Here is a 15,393-nt window from a genome sequence, read left to right as displayed (position 1 = left end):
TGGCTGTCCATTGGCATGGGTTAGAGCTCAGTTATTGATTGTACTATTTCTCTTATTTTTCACGACTCTTTCTAATTTAAGCAGCTTCTTCCAAATCCCAAGCCTAATAAGAAACACTAAATAGAAGTAAGGAAATGACTGTTTAAACAGACAAACAGATACCAGAAAGAAGTAACAATTTGAAGCCTGACGGAAAGTAAAGAAATAAAAATAATAATAAGCAATCCCATGCATCAAAAACAACAACAACAACAAAACAGTCTGGATCATTTAGAGTTTTTACAATGAACCATATATGTTTCAATTCATTGTGACAGCACTACTGTCATAATTGATTGATGGTCACTATGGGTAAGTTATTAAGGAAAGGTTTCATATGATTAGGTGATTAGTACATATGGAATACATTGTAGAAATATTTCCTGAGAATGTAAGTTCCCTGGAGGACAGAGACTTTATCTGTGCTCGTCACCATTTTATCCAGCCGGCCCTGACAAGTGGCTGACACAGAATAAGTGCCCAATTAATATGTGTTGATTAAATGAATGAGTTACTCTCCAGTAGATTCTTTTTCTTCTTTAAAAGTTTTGGTGCGTAATTTAAGGTGTAAAGTTTCTATCATCCAGAAAACTTAAAAGTCTGGAAGATTCAGGATAGGCAAATTCTTTTGTACTTTTTCAATTTAAAAAATGGGATTGAAATCTCACTTCATTTAGTCCATTTGCTGTTTTTAGGTAGTACCAACCATAACACCCAATGACTATAGAGTACCTCCTCTGGTGAAAACTCATCAGTGAAACTTAGAGCTTTTGCCTTCTTTCCAGAAATCTTGTGTCCAAATCCTCCTGATATCCTTAATGGGAGACACACAGGAAAACCTCTGGAAGTCTTTCCTTTTGGAAAAGAAGTAACTTACACGTGTGACCCGCACCCAGAGAGAGGGATGATCTTCAGCCTCACTGGGGAGAGCACCATCCGCTGTACCAGTGACAGTCAAGGGAACGGAATTTGGAGCAGCCTCGCCCCTCGCTGTGGACTTCCGGGTTAGTGCGTGCTACCCCACATTCCAAATGGATTCAGAATATCTAAACCAGACTCTCCAAATTCCGTAATTACAATGTGGTGTTTATTTGTGCACTCGATACAATTAAATGCCAAATCAATAATAAATGGTTTTAAGATACATCAACATGTAAGATTCTGATGATCTTTGCTTCTAGAGGGCTGGTGAAAAGAGAGGGAGGAAGTGGGTGGCGGTTCTAGTTCTAATTAGAATTAGAAGGAAAATGTTTTCAAAGCATAGGAATTGAAAGCAAATGCCTATGAACCTTAACTAGCATAAGTTGTACCATCTTCACAGGTTTTGGAGAGAAGCACAGATCAGCAGAGAACAAAGCCTGGCAAAATCGCGTTTAATTACCTATTTGGCCAGAGACCACTGTGTGTTCTCTCTGAAAACTGGGCTGCATTGTAGACAAAACACAAAGATTCTTTTAGCCAGTATGGGCTGAGTTCTAAGTTAAGATAAGGCTTACTTGCTCCTTAGCCCCGCACTAATTTCAGCTGTTGAAGTTTTCCCTCTTTGGTGGAAAGAAAAAGCAAAGCAATGTGAACTCAAGGGAAAAATGCAAAATAGAGTGTGTATTTCTAAGGTCTGGAGAAGGTATCCTAAGGTAACCAATACCACTATGACACCCACACTCAGGAAGTGAAGACGGAAGGGGAAAGTAAATTGTCGAAGTGACCCTAGTCCCAGCATAACATACTGACTGCTGAGGAACTCGGAAATAAAAGAGCAGTTCTGAAAGGAAAGGGACCAAGAACGGACATTCAGAAGTCATTTTTGCCCTCACTCTCCTTCTGTAACACCATGGCTTCAGCTTGGGGTGTCCCTATGAGCCTGTTTACAAATACAGAGACCTAGTTCAGATTCACTGAATCGGCAGTGAAAGGCGATCTTCCCCTAAGTTCTATGACTTTTTTCACCAGTACCCTATCCTGAGATGGTAGTCCTAGTTTTATCAGCTAGATTTTTTAGACTGGAGACCTGCCAGACTATCTTCATGTGTGATTTGGCCTTAGGTAGTAGATTTTAGTCATAAGGGGGACTCCTTGAACAAGAAGCTAGTATAGCTAATATTCAAGCTATAAAATAAAGAAAGAAACAGGCAATATAGATGGATGTATTTCCTGTGAAGCCTGAAAATAAGCCAAATTTTCATATTGAGAAAAATCATTTAATTATATGTTAAAGAAATGAGAAATTGGTTTGCAAGTCTTCATACAGAGAATTATCTGGGTGCAGAATTGGCTCTAGCATAGCTTTTACTATTTGAAAAAATAATTGAAAGGGAGGTGGAGGACAGCTGGAATAGAAACTAAAAGAGAAGTTATTGTCAAAACCAAGTGGAAACGATTTCTATTTTTCCAAACATATACACTTTTTTGATTTCATACTACTTGAATCCAAAGTGAGTTTTTACTTCTCAAACCTAGAGCTTTAGGTGTAGGGGCTTAGAGCTAAAGCTAGAATTTGATTCAACATACACTTCAAACAATGTTTCTGTTTTTGTTTTGGTGTTGTTTTTATTTTGAGGAGATGCTGTTTATTTCCTTGTTGTGTTGAAATGGCCAGCTTAGGAATCAGACCTAGAAAGTTGGTGGCTGCTTCCTAGTTTCAAGAAACATCTTGAGTTCTCCATTCTTGCTTGTAAGCATGGGTTTTGATGCACTGAAGTATAAAGGAACCAGACCAGGTGTAACCTAGGCAGAAACACTCCTCTGTCTCCCTAAAAATGTGAAAAATTGAATTGGAACTGTCTTTTACAGTAAATGATATGAGTAAAATGCCCAGATAGCAAAATAGCCTTCTGGATAGTATATTTTCTAATGGGCACATGCTAATGGAACTTTCCCTTCAAAGATTACAAGGAAATTATCTTTCCACAACTAAAAGTTTCTTTTGTTCTGATATTAAATCTAACAAGAAAGAGAAAAGGAAGGATGGCATTGGGTATCTTTCTTTTAACTCTGATGTTCTTGATTTTTTGGTCTCTAGGTCACTGTAACACCCCAGATCATTTTCAATTTGCCAAGTTGAAAATCCAGACCAATGAATCTGAGTTTCCCATTGGGACATCTTTAAAGTATGAATGCCGCCCTGAGTACCACAGGAAGGCATTCTCTATCACGTGTCTACAAAACCTCACGTGGTCAAGTGCCAAAGATGTCTGCAAACGTGAGTAAGCCCTGCATTGGAGCGTTCCTATGTTTGTCAAAGTATCTATAGGATCTTATTTAATTTCTCCAAATTTTAGAGATAAGAAAACTTTGGGAAACATGTCCACATAGGTGGAGGTAAGAGTTGGTCTTGTAGGTCATCCCTAATTATTGGTTGAAAAGCTTATCTCCTGAGAATGTTTCAAGGAATATTTGCAGGAGAACTCCATTTTTTTATGGGGAAGTGAATAATGAATTACTCCAGATCAGGAAAAACTTTTGTAAGGAGACATAAACTGTTTGAATAACCAGGTAATAAAAAATTTTATACTGGTGGGATATAAGGCCACAAATGACCTTTATATTTTGATAAGAGATTTGAGACAAAGATAAGAGAGATTTAGAGGGGAGGTCTCTTTGAAAGTGGTGCTTAGTGGGTGGCTGATCCTGAGGCAGTCTGGTGAGGTTCCTCAAGGTGGCAAACTCTGTAGAACCATCAGAATTGCATACGCTCTTCAGAAAGCTACAGTCAGGTGGGGACTAACTTGTTATACACTAACAAAAGTTCAAATTACTCTTCCTGGCTCCAAAATTCTCTTTCTTTCCCAAGGTAAATCATGTAAAACTCCTCCAGATCCTGTGAATGGTGTGGTGCACATAGATACAGACACCCAGTTCGGATCCAGAATCAATTTTTCTTGTAATAGAGGGTGAGTAGGCAGGAACATCTCTTGGTTCAAGAGTTCCAGGACAGCGATACTACCTTCTGGTCATATCTTGGAAAAGAGGACTAGGCTATTACCATCTGTTCTCAAGAAGCTTGAACATAGGTGTTTAACTCCTAATTGAAATGGACAAAGGTATGATAAGATTTGAGGGGAAATCTGTCTCCTTGCTGGAAACCAGGGCAGTACATACAAGAAAAGTGAGGTATTCACCGGGTAGAAAGGAAGAAGATTGGGGGAGGGCATAGTCAAACCATACAAACAGCCCTTGCCCAGAGCAGACATTGCTGAAAGAAAGGGAAGGCCGCGGAGCCACTGTGTAGAAAGCAGATCTTATAAGGTAACTGCACTATTCGTTTGCTAGGGCTGCCATAACAAAGTAAGACAAACTGAGTATCTCAGAACAGCAACAAAAATTTATTCTCTCAAGGTTCTGGAGGTTAGAGGTCCAAAATCAAGGTGTCAGCAGGACATGTTCCCTCCAAAGCCTCTGAGGGAGGAGCCCTCCTTGCCTCTTCCAGATTATGGTAACCTCAGGGCCTCCTTGGCATGTGGCGCATCACTCCCGTTTTTGCCTCTGTCTTCCCATAGCCATCTTCACTCTGTGTCTGTGTCTTCACATGGCACTCTCCTCTCTGTGTGGGTCTATGTCCAAAGTTCTCTCTTTTTATAAGGACTCCAGTCATATTGGATTAGGGCCCACCCTAATGACCTCATCTTAACATGATTATATCTGCAAAGGCCCTATTTCCAAATAAGGTCACATTCATGGGGATTGGGGGCTAGGGCTTTGACATACTTTTTGGGGAACACTGTTCAACCCATAACAGAGTCCCCTGTGAAAATGTCAGATATAAAGTGTTTACTGGGCAGCAGTCACACTTTTGGTGCTTAACCTTGCTCAGTCTCAACCTCACTCCCAGTGGGAGCAGCTGAACCAGTTAGAGAATATGGGCTAAATTTGCACTGCCATGATAAACACTGAAAAGGAACTTGTGGCCTTCAGCATATTTGCTAACCAAGGCCTTACAGATCATAGTACCTACAATCTGACAAAGTGAAATTAGAGTAAAGCTAAACACTTCTGTCTTTCTCCGAGCATTTTTAAGTACAATCTATAAATTCTCTGTCTGTACCCTCTTTATATTGTATTATGGAATAAGAGTGAACCTCTCAATGGCATAAAGTAGAAAACCATTGAGCTTATGATATGTTACAGGAAATTTATGTAAAAAGAGCAATCTGAAAAATCAGAAGACATGTCCTCTTACAAAATAGAGTTACTTCCAAGAAATACGAGAAACTTTTAGAAAAATCTCCTGTTTACGTCTTTAACAAGATTCAGTTGCACGCTGTTTCTGTGAAACTAGTTAGGAAATAGAGAATGTCTGCGTATGAATGAAAAGCATAATTGTCAAACTAAAGAAAAATTCTGTGATAAACACACTGAATATTGTAGAAAATTAAAGCAGAGGGTAAGAAGACAAATTAATCAAATTCTCCCAGAATTAAGTGGAAAAGGATGAAGAAGAAGAGAAAAGAGAAGATATGTATACAAGAGTACTGGGATTCAAATTACATGTAACAAAAATTCCAGAAGGGAAAACAATAAGCCCATATTTAGCCATCACTAGGGAATCATCTGTATTTCAGGGATTATGAAAAAAACCTCAAGAATGCAGAAAGGAAATTAATAAACTATAATAGCTGTGAAAGAAATTAATTTGTATTGATATCACATTGATCCTTCACACCACTAAATTGCAGAAGATGGAGTTTCTAATGAGCTAAGCTAGTATTCACATCTAGAGGCTACAGATGTACAGTAAAGGATAAGCAAGGACCTAAAAATCACACCTGTGTACTTTGCAGGAAGCATACTTCCTGGGAGAAGGAAAAAGATAAACTCAGGCAATCCATAAGTATTTTCTTAAAGGATAATGATAAATTCTGGTGAGGTAGAAAATTGCCAAAAATCAAACAAAAGAAAAACAAATTTTAAAAAAAGTTCAAATATTTTCAACAAAGTTATAAAACTTAATACAATGACAGAACTAATTGTTAAAAAGTGAAACTTGACAATGTAATCATACTCTAATAACAATTTCAGAAGTCATAAAATATATCCATAAAACTAGAAAATGGAAGAAAGCAAAAAAAAAAACCCATAATCTAGACTTTTATTACATAGGAGATGGGTAGACTGTATATATTTTGACACCAAAATTGAGAAAATATATTTGAATACCTGTGTTGTGTATGTATTGGGTTGGCCAAAAAGTTCGCTTAGGTTTTTCCATAGGATGTAGCGGAAAACCCCGAACGAACTTTTTGGCCAACCCAATATATAACACATGAAATGAAATTTCGAAGGAACAAAAATCAGTTATTTAGCTTCCAAATTATTAGAGCAACTAAAAGAGGTTCACCTATCTGGTTCATGTAGCAAATGAGAGGGAAGAAAAAGGAATAGCATGGACTGTACCCATCTCATTCACCAGAAATAAGCCCCCTTATATTTGGGGCAGATCTCTTGTATTCACTGCTATGTGCTTACCATTGAACATTATGAAGGAACATTATGAAGTGATGACAAAAGCAAGATCAACCATACTATTTAGTTCAGTAAATTTGAATGGTTTAATATCCCTGTTGAAAAAGAGAAGTTTCCAAATAGGATGAAAAGCATCACAAATCTTGTTGTATTTACAAGAAACATGCCTAAACTAAAATGACATAGCAGTGTTAATATACAATATGTATATTTATGTATATCAGGAAAATGCAAAAAGAAAATTAAGTAACAATAATAATATAAGAAAAAACAGATTTTTAAGAAGAAAATTTTCAGGCAGCTCTACAAAAGTATTGTTTTATTTAGGTCCTGGGTACAATCCAAAATGAAACCAAGAAATTAAGAAGCAGAGTGAGCCATGAGGAATTAGAGAGGAAATATTCCTTCCAACAGTGAGAGGATAGAAAAAGAGAAATAAGAAAAGCCAGATAAAATAGGTGGAGTTTAGGCTAGTCCTTGAACTTCTTTCAGATTTGCCATGCATGTATGCATGCTGAGGAAGTTGATGGGATGTGTACAGCAGGCTTATTCTTCATTTTTGGTTTCAGGTATCAACTCATTGGTCACTCAGCTGCTGAATGTATTATCTCAGGCAATACTGTCTTTTGGGATTCAGAGCCACCAATTTGTGAACGTGAGTTGAAATCTCTAGCCCCATTTATTCCATGCTCAATCCTAGAGTTGGCCCCTAGAATTACAAAGAATAAATTTCATCCCTTTTGGCAATAGTATCCTTCTGATATTTGAAGAAAACACTCCTACCCTTAAAGGTGCTCACAATGTTCCAAGCTTCTAGTTCCTCCTGATTTTTCCTTATCCTAGGGTATAATTTATTTTAAACAATAGTTTTGAACTCATTTAGAAGAGCACCCGAATTCTTCTTTTGTTGGTTGAACACCTTCCAGTTTGAAGACTGCTCTCTTTAGTGAAGTAAATGAATACAAGGTTAGTGAAAGTGCCCTCCTTCCTCTCTGTCAACTCTTAATACCAGGTCATCTGTTCAAGCCGTGGGCCCTCCCTGCTCTCTTATTCTTTGTCTGAACAGTGACATGCCATCTTTCCCATGAGTTGTTTGGAATATGAACGTTCTACACTTCAGGGCACAGAGAAAGGAGCAGTTGCAAATTAAAAAAGAACATAAAGATATAACCCTGGGTTTGGTGATAATGTAAAAAAATCAGCTCGGTACTTTGTGACCACCCAGAGAGGTGGGATAGGGAGGGTTGGAGGGAGATGCAAGAGGGAGGGGATATGGGGATATATGTATACGTATAGCTGATTCACTTTGTTATACAGCAGCAGCTAACACAACAATGTAAAGCAATTATACTCCAATAAAGATGTTAAAAAAAAAAAAAAAAAGAAAAAAACACTCTCTAACTCAACTGGTAGTAGGATAAGTGGTAACGAATTTTCTAACAGGCCAGTACACAGTATGTATGAAAAACCTTAACTGTACGCAAGCCTTTAATCCAGAAATTCTACAGTTCATGACTTTAAAAAGTCACCATGGGTTTTTGCGAGGATTGGTGTACAGATGTTACCTATATTATTATTTTATGATAGTGAAAAAGTCAAAAGAATCTAAATATTGTGCATATTTCCAAACAGTGTTCTGGAAATAATCTACTAAATAATCTAATAAATAATAATCTAATAAAGGTACACGGAATGTGTTCTAAAAAAAAAGTTTAAAATATGCCAGAATACATTAGACAAGAGAGGGAACACTTTCAAATGGAATCAGTTAGTATGTTTGTACTCTGAAATATTACTTAGGCAACAAAGATATTTTAGAAAAAAAATGTGTGTGTGTGTGTGTGTATTAAAGATTGCACATTAAATAGTTAATAGTGATTCCTTCTAGATAAAGGGCTTAAAGGTGATTTTTATTTATATTTTATATATTTTCTACAATAAATAGGCATCTTCTTAAATATTTTCTTAAGCAAAAATAAATAAATAAATAAATAAGTGTCTACTTTGATATTCATGCCAAAAATGATATAAATATTTTATATGCTCAGGAATGATTTAAACTGCCTAGGAATTATCTGTTACTTGCATATTAGATTAAATTTGTCGATAAAATTATCTGTGCTTCATACCTTTTTAGCAGTATTGTTTTTGATATATTTTTTTCCACTTCTTCTATATGCTACCTTTTCTTGAGTCAGTCTTGGCAAAGTATATTTTTATTTCGAACATCCTCATTTTCAAGATTATTAGCATAGAGTAGACACGTATTCAGCTATTTTTATTACTTCTGAATCTGCGATTGTTATGTTTGTTGTGTGTAATATTGTGTATTTGTTTATTTTTTATTAGTTGTACCAGAGCTTTTGGTTTTTATTTATTTGATAGACTATATTGTATGCTATACCATATTAATAACCAATAGAATAAATCCAAATGCCCTCTACAGAGAAAGAATTGAATTAAAAATAGTTAAATAACATATAAATTCTCACTTAAAATGAGAAGTATGTGGACTATAATAATATATGGATACATTTACTGAAATAGCATTAATTGAGAAGAGCAGAGGTCATAATATTGTGGCTATCTAATCTGCGATCATGTAAAAACATGTCTGTACATTAGCAAACATTAGACAAGAGCAGAAGTGTTCTGAATAGTGACATTCTGATCATTTTTTAAACTTGTTACCAAAATTCATAATTGAATATAACGTTAAGAAATTGAGGTTTTAACTTGCTGTCCCTTTTCCCAGGCATTCGTTGTGGGCCACCCCCAGCCATCGCCAATGGAGATTTCATTAGCCCCAACAGAGAATACTTTCAATACGGAACAGTGGTGACCTATCGCTGCAATCTTGGAGAGAGAAGGCAGAAGCTGTTTGACATCGTGGGTGAGCCGTCAATATATTGCACCAGTGAAGACAATCAAGTTGGCATCTGGAGTGGCCCTCCCCCTCAGTGCATTACACCTAATAAATGCACACCTCCAGTCATTGAAAATGGAATAAGGATGTCTGAGAACAAAAGCTTATTTTCTTTACGTGAAAGCGTGAGGTTTAGGTGTCAGCCCGGCTTTGCCATGAAAGGACCCTCCACTGTTGAATGCCAGGCCCAAAACAAGTGGGGGCCGCAGTTGCCCAGCTGCTCTAGGGGTGAGTCTGACTGAGGCTTTGAAGGGGCCTACAAATGATGTGAGTTGTAGGAGGATCAGGAGTTTAGTGTCGGTTCTGGGGGGACGATGTGTGGTGAGCAGTGTGAGTAAATTTGGGGCGAGGAAGCACAAAATTAAGAAAATGTGTCTTTGCACTTGTGTGTAAGTGCCTTCATTTTGAGAAGAAAGAGTTTAATTATTCAAGGAAGGAGACATTTGGGACTCTCATATTGAGGAATTCTCAAGGCAAACTACCAGCTCCAATATCTCTCAGTTGTATTCAAGAATGATGTGGACTTTCTGGTCAGCTGTATAATAATCTTGTCTACTCTTTACAACACTCCTTTGAAATAGTGCTATCCTTATATCCATATGACAGTGAAGTTAGCTTGGTCTTTCAGAGGTTAAATAAGTTGTCTAAATTATGTGCTACTAAGTGGCATACCCAGGAATAGAATGCAGTGTGTCAGCCCCTAAAGCTGAATGCTCTGGTTCTTGACATACTTTTATCAGCATCTATCACAGAAAGAAACTGGCTTATGAAGAAAGATATCATAGCCTCAGAATAGTGACAAAGACTTTAGAGTTTGTTTTGGTCCACCTCCTACATTTTATCATTAGAAATCTGAAATTGAAAGTGCGGGTAACTTGCTCAAAGCCAAACAGATTTTTCGTTCATCTTTAGTTAGATACAGGTTAAGTTGAAGTTCAAATGAGTTCTGATGCCCCTAGCACACACCAAAAGGACTGTGAATGGAGGCAGCCACACCTTGAGTTGAATATTCTCTAAGAAATATGTCCTCTCATTACAAGGACTGGCTTATTTAGGGGATTTTGTTCTCAGTGGCTGGTCTTGTCTTCTTATGCCACAATAGCTGGCATAAGAAGGACTGTAGAAATGGATTGGTAAATATTGTGGTTGATACTAGGGACAGAGAGGGAGCTTACAGTTTTTCCACCAACCCATATCAGCCTTGTACAACCAATGAGAGGGCAGCTGGGAGGACAAACAGATACAGTATGGATTATTACTACACTTTGATCATAGAAGTGTGAAAAAAACAGATAAGGGGAAACCTGTTACAGGTTTAGGCTCAGGTAACCTTCTCATTACCTGAAAGATGAGGCTGTAAATTTTATTGCCTTTCTAGCAAATATGTGAGCGGGGTAGCCCACCAGTACTAGTGACTCTATACTAGAGAGCCAGCAGTGGAAGAAGAGACACCGTGCCTGGTGGACTAATGAATGTATTTTAGAACTTGTGCTGGGAAGGACTGGGTTCTAATTCTCTACCTCTTACTAGCTGTGAGGTTTTTGGCTACATGTCTTCCCTATCCTTAACTTGCACATTAGTAAAACAAGGGGATTGGAGTATCATTTGACTTCCTTTGTTATACCTGTACCCCCTTAATTATGATTCTCTAACTCCTTGGAAGGGTTATAATTTAGCAAAAGGTATTTCCCTATAACTGACAGGTACTTTACTGTTCTTTACCCAGTATGTCAGCCACCTCCAGAAGTCCTACATGGTAAACACACTCCAAGCCACAAGAACAACTTTTCCTCTGGGCAGGAAGTGTTCTACAGCTGTGAGCCCGGCTATGATCTCAGAGGGGCTGCTTCTCTGCACTGTACGCCCCAGGGAGACTGGAGCCCGGAAGCTCCCAGATGTGCAGGTGCCTATACTCTCTTCTGGTTTGCAGATCAATCTCTTTGTCCCTTACATGGCAGTCTTACTCTTGGTTTTTTTTTCCTAGTGAAATCATGTGCTGACTTCCTGGACCAACTTCCTAATGGACATGTGCTCTTTCCACTTAATTTCCACCTTGGGGCAAAAGTGTCCTTCATTTGTGATGAGGGGTGAGTGTGAACTGCAAAAGAGACCAGGGCCATATTGCCGGATGCTGATATGCTGATGCCCTGGGTTTTATCCAAAAAGGGGGCTGACTAATGGAGAAAAAGTACTAAAAGAGACTAATATCTCAAACAGTGATTGGGAAGTATGGTAAGAACCAGATGGACCATGAACAGATGCTTAAAAAGGAAAAGTGGTAAATATACTGAACAGCAGAAACATAACAACAGAACATGAATATTTAGGTGGAATATAAAGTGTTTGGATAAAATGGATAAATAGTAATTTGTAGGCATGAAGAGATAAATATTCCAGAGGTTAAGAAGTTCGATATATATATATATATATGTACATATATATGAAAGAAAGTTATTTATAAGACAGATGACATGCAAGGATTGTGTCAGGAAATTTTTAAACCAATCATTAGTGGCATTTGGAATAGGAATGAAAGAGTAAGCAGAAGTATTTTTAATCTATAATAATTACATATCATCTAATTAGTATTAGGCTGTGTTGAAAGAGCATGAAGACTGCTGTTCATATTTCAAGTAACATCATTAACTCTTTGTGAGAACCTAAATGATCTTGATATTATGTTCCAACACAATTTGCAGGTAAAAAGCATGGACAATAGAGCAGCTGTTCTCAGTATATTCCAAGGACTCTTGACAAGCATCAATTACCAGTCACCCAATAAAGACCCAGAGGCAATTCAGGAGCCACTGGTCTGACAATAAACCAGATGTTTTAGGATGATTGTTCTCCAAGGAATCCTCTCTCCTCACCGTTTCTTCTTTTTCCTAGATAATTTGGCTTTACTCTTCAGTAATCCAGATATGTCAGAAGTCTCATTCAGGAACATGCCAAATGTATTGGCAAAAGGAACAGTCTCTGATATCTTTCCTCATGTTCTCTGATTTGCTTAAATCGGGAGTTGTTTTCCTCCTGGTCTACTAAAAGAGGAAAATGCCACACTTTGCATTAGAGGACAAAATTTCTCCTAATGACAAAAGGGGGCTTGTCAGAGAGCAGTCAGGGTAAGATGGTCTCCTGAAAGTCCAGGACCAGACTAAGGAAATGCCTGTCTATGTTTTTTGTACATTCTTTAGTTCAGGCAAGTCTGATTACTGAGCTTTGACAGGTGTTATTGCTTTGTCCTCACTGGAAGCAACAATTTTTTTAAATGTTTTGGTTTCTGAGCCTCTATCAGCTGAGAAACAAAATGGGCTGAGCTTTTTCTTTCACCTGGGATTTAACTTAGGAATTAAATTGTGTTTTAGCAGAAGGGAAGTAGCTGAGATCTGTCAGTGGATGGAAGAGAGAAATGGTGTGCTCATCCAGTCACTACTGCTTTGTTCCTTAGGTTCCAGTTAAAGGGAAGTTCAGCCAGTTACTGTATCTTGGTTGGAACGAAAAGCCTTTGGAATAACAGTGTTCCTGTGTGTGAACGTAAGTAGAAAGAATATCTGTTCAGGTCTGCATCTTTCTCCTTTTTTTTTCATTTTCTTATTGCATTTTACCACATGAAATTATCTAATGTCTTCCCCTCTGTTTATTTTGTTTTTGATAGAAATATTTATTGTTGAAATAGTTACAAAAAATGTTTTTTAAGGAAATAAACCTGAACATCATGGGCTTTGGGTGTCATTCTATAAATATTTATAAACATACTATGTGCTATAAATGGGAAGAAATGCTTCACAGATGGGGAGAAATTTATGGCCTGAAGCTTTGTCAAATTTTCCCTTTTCCTTCTTAAAAATGATCGTCACACTTCAGCATTTTTTATCCTTTCTTCAATCATCCATCCATCATATACACATTCTTTCAATAGATTTTTTTTGAGTAACTACTATGTGCCAACCAGTCTTCTAGATACTAGGAATATGCCTGTAAACAAGACAGACTAGGTCCCTGCTCCAATGTTGTTTATATTCTTGTGCAGGGAGAAAGGCAAAAAAATAAATATATAACAAGTAAACAAGCAAACACATAAATAGACAATTTCAAATAATACTAAGTGTTATTAAGAAAAAAACAGGGTAATGCATAAAATAGTTGTGTAAAGGGGAAAAAGGAATTCCAGAAAAAAATTGTTTCCATTTAAAATAAAATGATTAAGGAAGAAAAAGAGAAAATAACATTTGAGCATTGATGGAAATTGATTGATTACCAATGTGCAAAGATAGAGGAAGAACTTTCCGTGCAGATGGAGCAGAAACTACAAAGGTCCAAGGCAGAAGTGTTCCTGGCATTTTCTTTGAAAAGCCTGCTCCTGACATTTCTCAGAAGCCAATATGGCTGATGTTCAGTGAGCAAATACAGAAGTATACAGAAACAATAAAAGAGAGTAGTAACTCTATACTCTGTAAGAATTTAGGTTTTCACTCTAAGCAAGATGAAAAGCCATTGGAGTATTATGAGTAGAAAAGTAACATGATCTAACTTATTTTTAATGATTTCACTCTGGCTACTCTAGAGAGAGCTGAGTTAAAAGGGTATCTCTTAGCTTGAGATTCCCCAAAAAACAGTGCCAGAGACAAAGCTTGAGTTATAATGCTCTGCTGGAGGGTATAGTCCCAGGGCAGCAAGAGTGAAGGAAAACAAAAAGGGAGGTGGAGAGGAAAGAAAAGCAGATAAATAAAAGAGACTGTGTTATTGAAGTGGCCATAAGCTTCACAAGAAAGACGGCTTGTTGTTTGGCCGTATAGGACATCTCCAGAGAGATTCTGTGGAACCAGAACTGACCATTAGAAGAGAAAGAACAAACGACTTATCTGCTCGGTCTTTCCTGTCTCTCATCTTCTGTTTATTCCAAGGCTATTAAGTCCTTGGATTTCATGTTGTATTATTTCTCTCCCTGATCAGACTCTGGGGACACTAGAGCCCATGACCTGTTGCCTGGTACTCCACCTAAGCCAGGAAGTGATAGAAAGAGCCAGAGTGGACATGGATCCAGTCACGTTGGCCTCGATTTAAAACTACTGTGACCTCCACTGCAGTGGTACAGCAGAGGCTGTGCAGAAGCCCATCTCACCCTTGGGGGAGCTGAGACAGCCAGTGTTGTCAGGAAATGAGGTAGCAGTGGTATCAGCACTCTCAATTGAGAAAGCAACTGAAGGCCCAAAAGATACCTGTAGCCAAGAAAAGCTGAGGGTAGAGCTGAGGATACAAGCTGGGAGGCTATTGCAAAAATCTAACCAGAGATGTTGGCCCAGGTTAACACTGAGAGAGGTGATAAACAGTATTCAAATTCTGGATATATTCTGAAGGTAGAAATGACAGGATTTGCTGATGGTTTAGATATAGAGTTTAAAATAGAGATTAAATGAGATCACCCAGAGAGTGAATGGGACCAGAGAATAGATGCGTGGTCTGAGCCTTGTAAATTCAACATTAAGATGTTGGAAAGATTAGAAGGAATCAGAAAAGGAGATTAAGAAGAAGCAGCCAGTGCGTTGAGAGAAAAATCAGGAGGATGAGGTATCTTGGAAGACAAGTGGAGAACTTTGTTTAAGGAGATGAGACTCAGAAACTGCATTATATTCTTCAGAGAGGTCAAATAAGATGAGGACAGAAAATTATCATTGGGTTTAGCGACTTGGAGGTAATGAATGACCTCGATAAAAGCAGTTCAGTAGAGTTGTGGGGGCAAATGCCTGATTGGAATGAGTTCAAGGGAGAATGAAGGGGAGGAAGGGCAGACCATAGACAACATCTTAGAGGACTTCTAATGTAAAGGGGGTAGAGAAAAGGGACTACAGCTGCAAAGGGAAGTGGGATTAGGGAGCTTTTTCTTTTTTAATGACAGAAATGTAACCTGTTAAATAGAGAAACACTACTAATATATCCAATCTGTACATTTATTTCTTCACTAAATCACC

At 37.8% G+C, this 15,393-nt stretch overlaps 1 protein-coding gene across 1 annotated transcript in view; it reads left to right on the top strand.

Annotated features, from left to right (window-relative positions):
- LOC137758350 (complement receptor type 1-like) overlaps positions 1 to 15,393 on the top strand; it is a 177,308-nt gene that overhangs the window by 92,604 nt on the left and 69,311 nt on the right. Inside the window, exons 35-42 of the mRNA XM_068534455.1 lie at positions 825 to 1,043; positions 3,059 to 3,238; positions 3,830 to 3,929; positions 7,068 to 7,153; positions 9,254 to 9,652; positions 11,151 to 11,327; positions 11,409 to 11,511; positions 12,873 to 12,958. Coding sequence (XP_068390556.1) covers positions 825 to 1,043; positions 3,059 to 3,238; positions 3,830 to 3,929; positions 7,068 to 7,153; positions 9,254 to 9,652; positions 11,151 to 11,327; positions 11,409 to 11,511; positions 12,873 to 12,958 — 1,350 coding nt within the window. The remainder of the gene's footprint in view (positions 1 to 824; positions 1,044 to 3,058; positions 3,239 to 3,829; positions 3,930 to 7,067; positions 7,154 to 9,253; positions 9,653 to 11,150; positions 11,328 to 11,408; positions 11,512 to 12,872; positions 12,959 to 15,393) is intronic.

The sequence above is a fragment of the Eschrichtius robustus genome, unplaced genomic scaffold (assembly GCF_028021215.1).
Source record: "Eschrichtius robustus isolate mEscRob2 unplaced genomic scaffold, mEscRob2.pri scaffold_81, whole genome shotgun sequence".
Classification (NCBI taxonomy): domain Eukaryota; kingdom Metazoa; phylum Chordata; class Mammalia; order Artiodactyla; family Eschrichtiidae; genus Eschrichtius; species Eschrichtius robustus.
The sequence above is the reverse complement of the archived record's forward strand: the minus strand, read 5'-3'. Positions and strand labels throughout refer to the sequence as shown.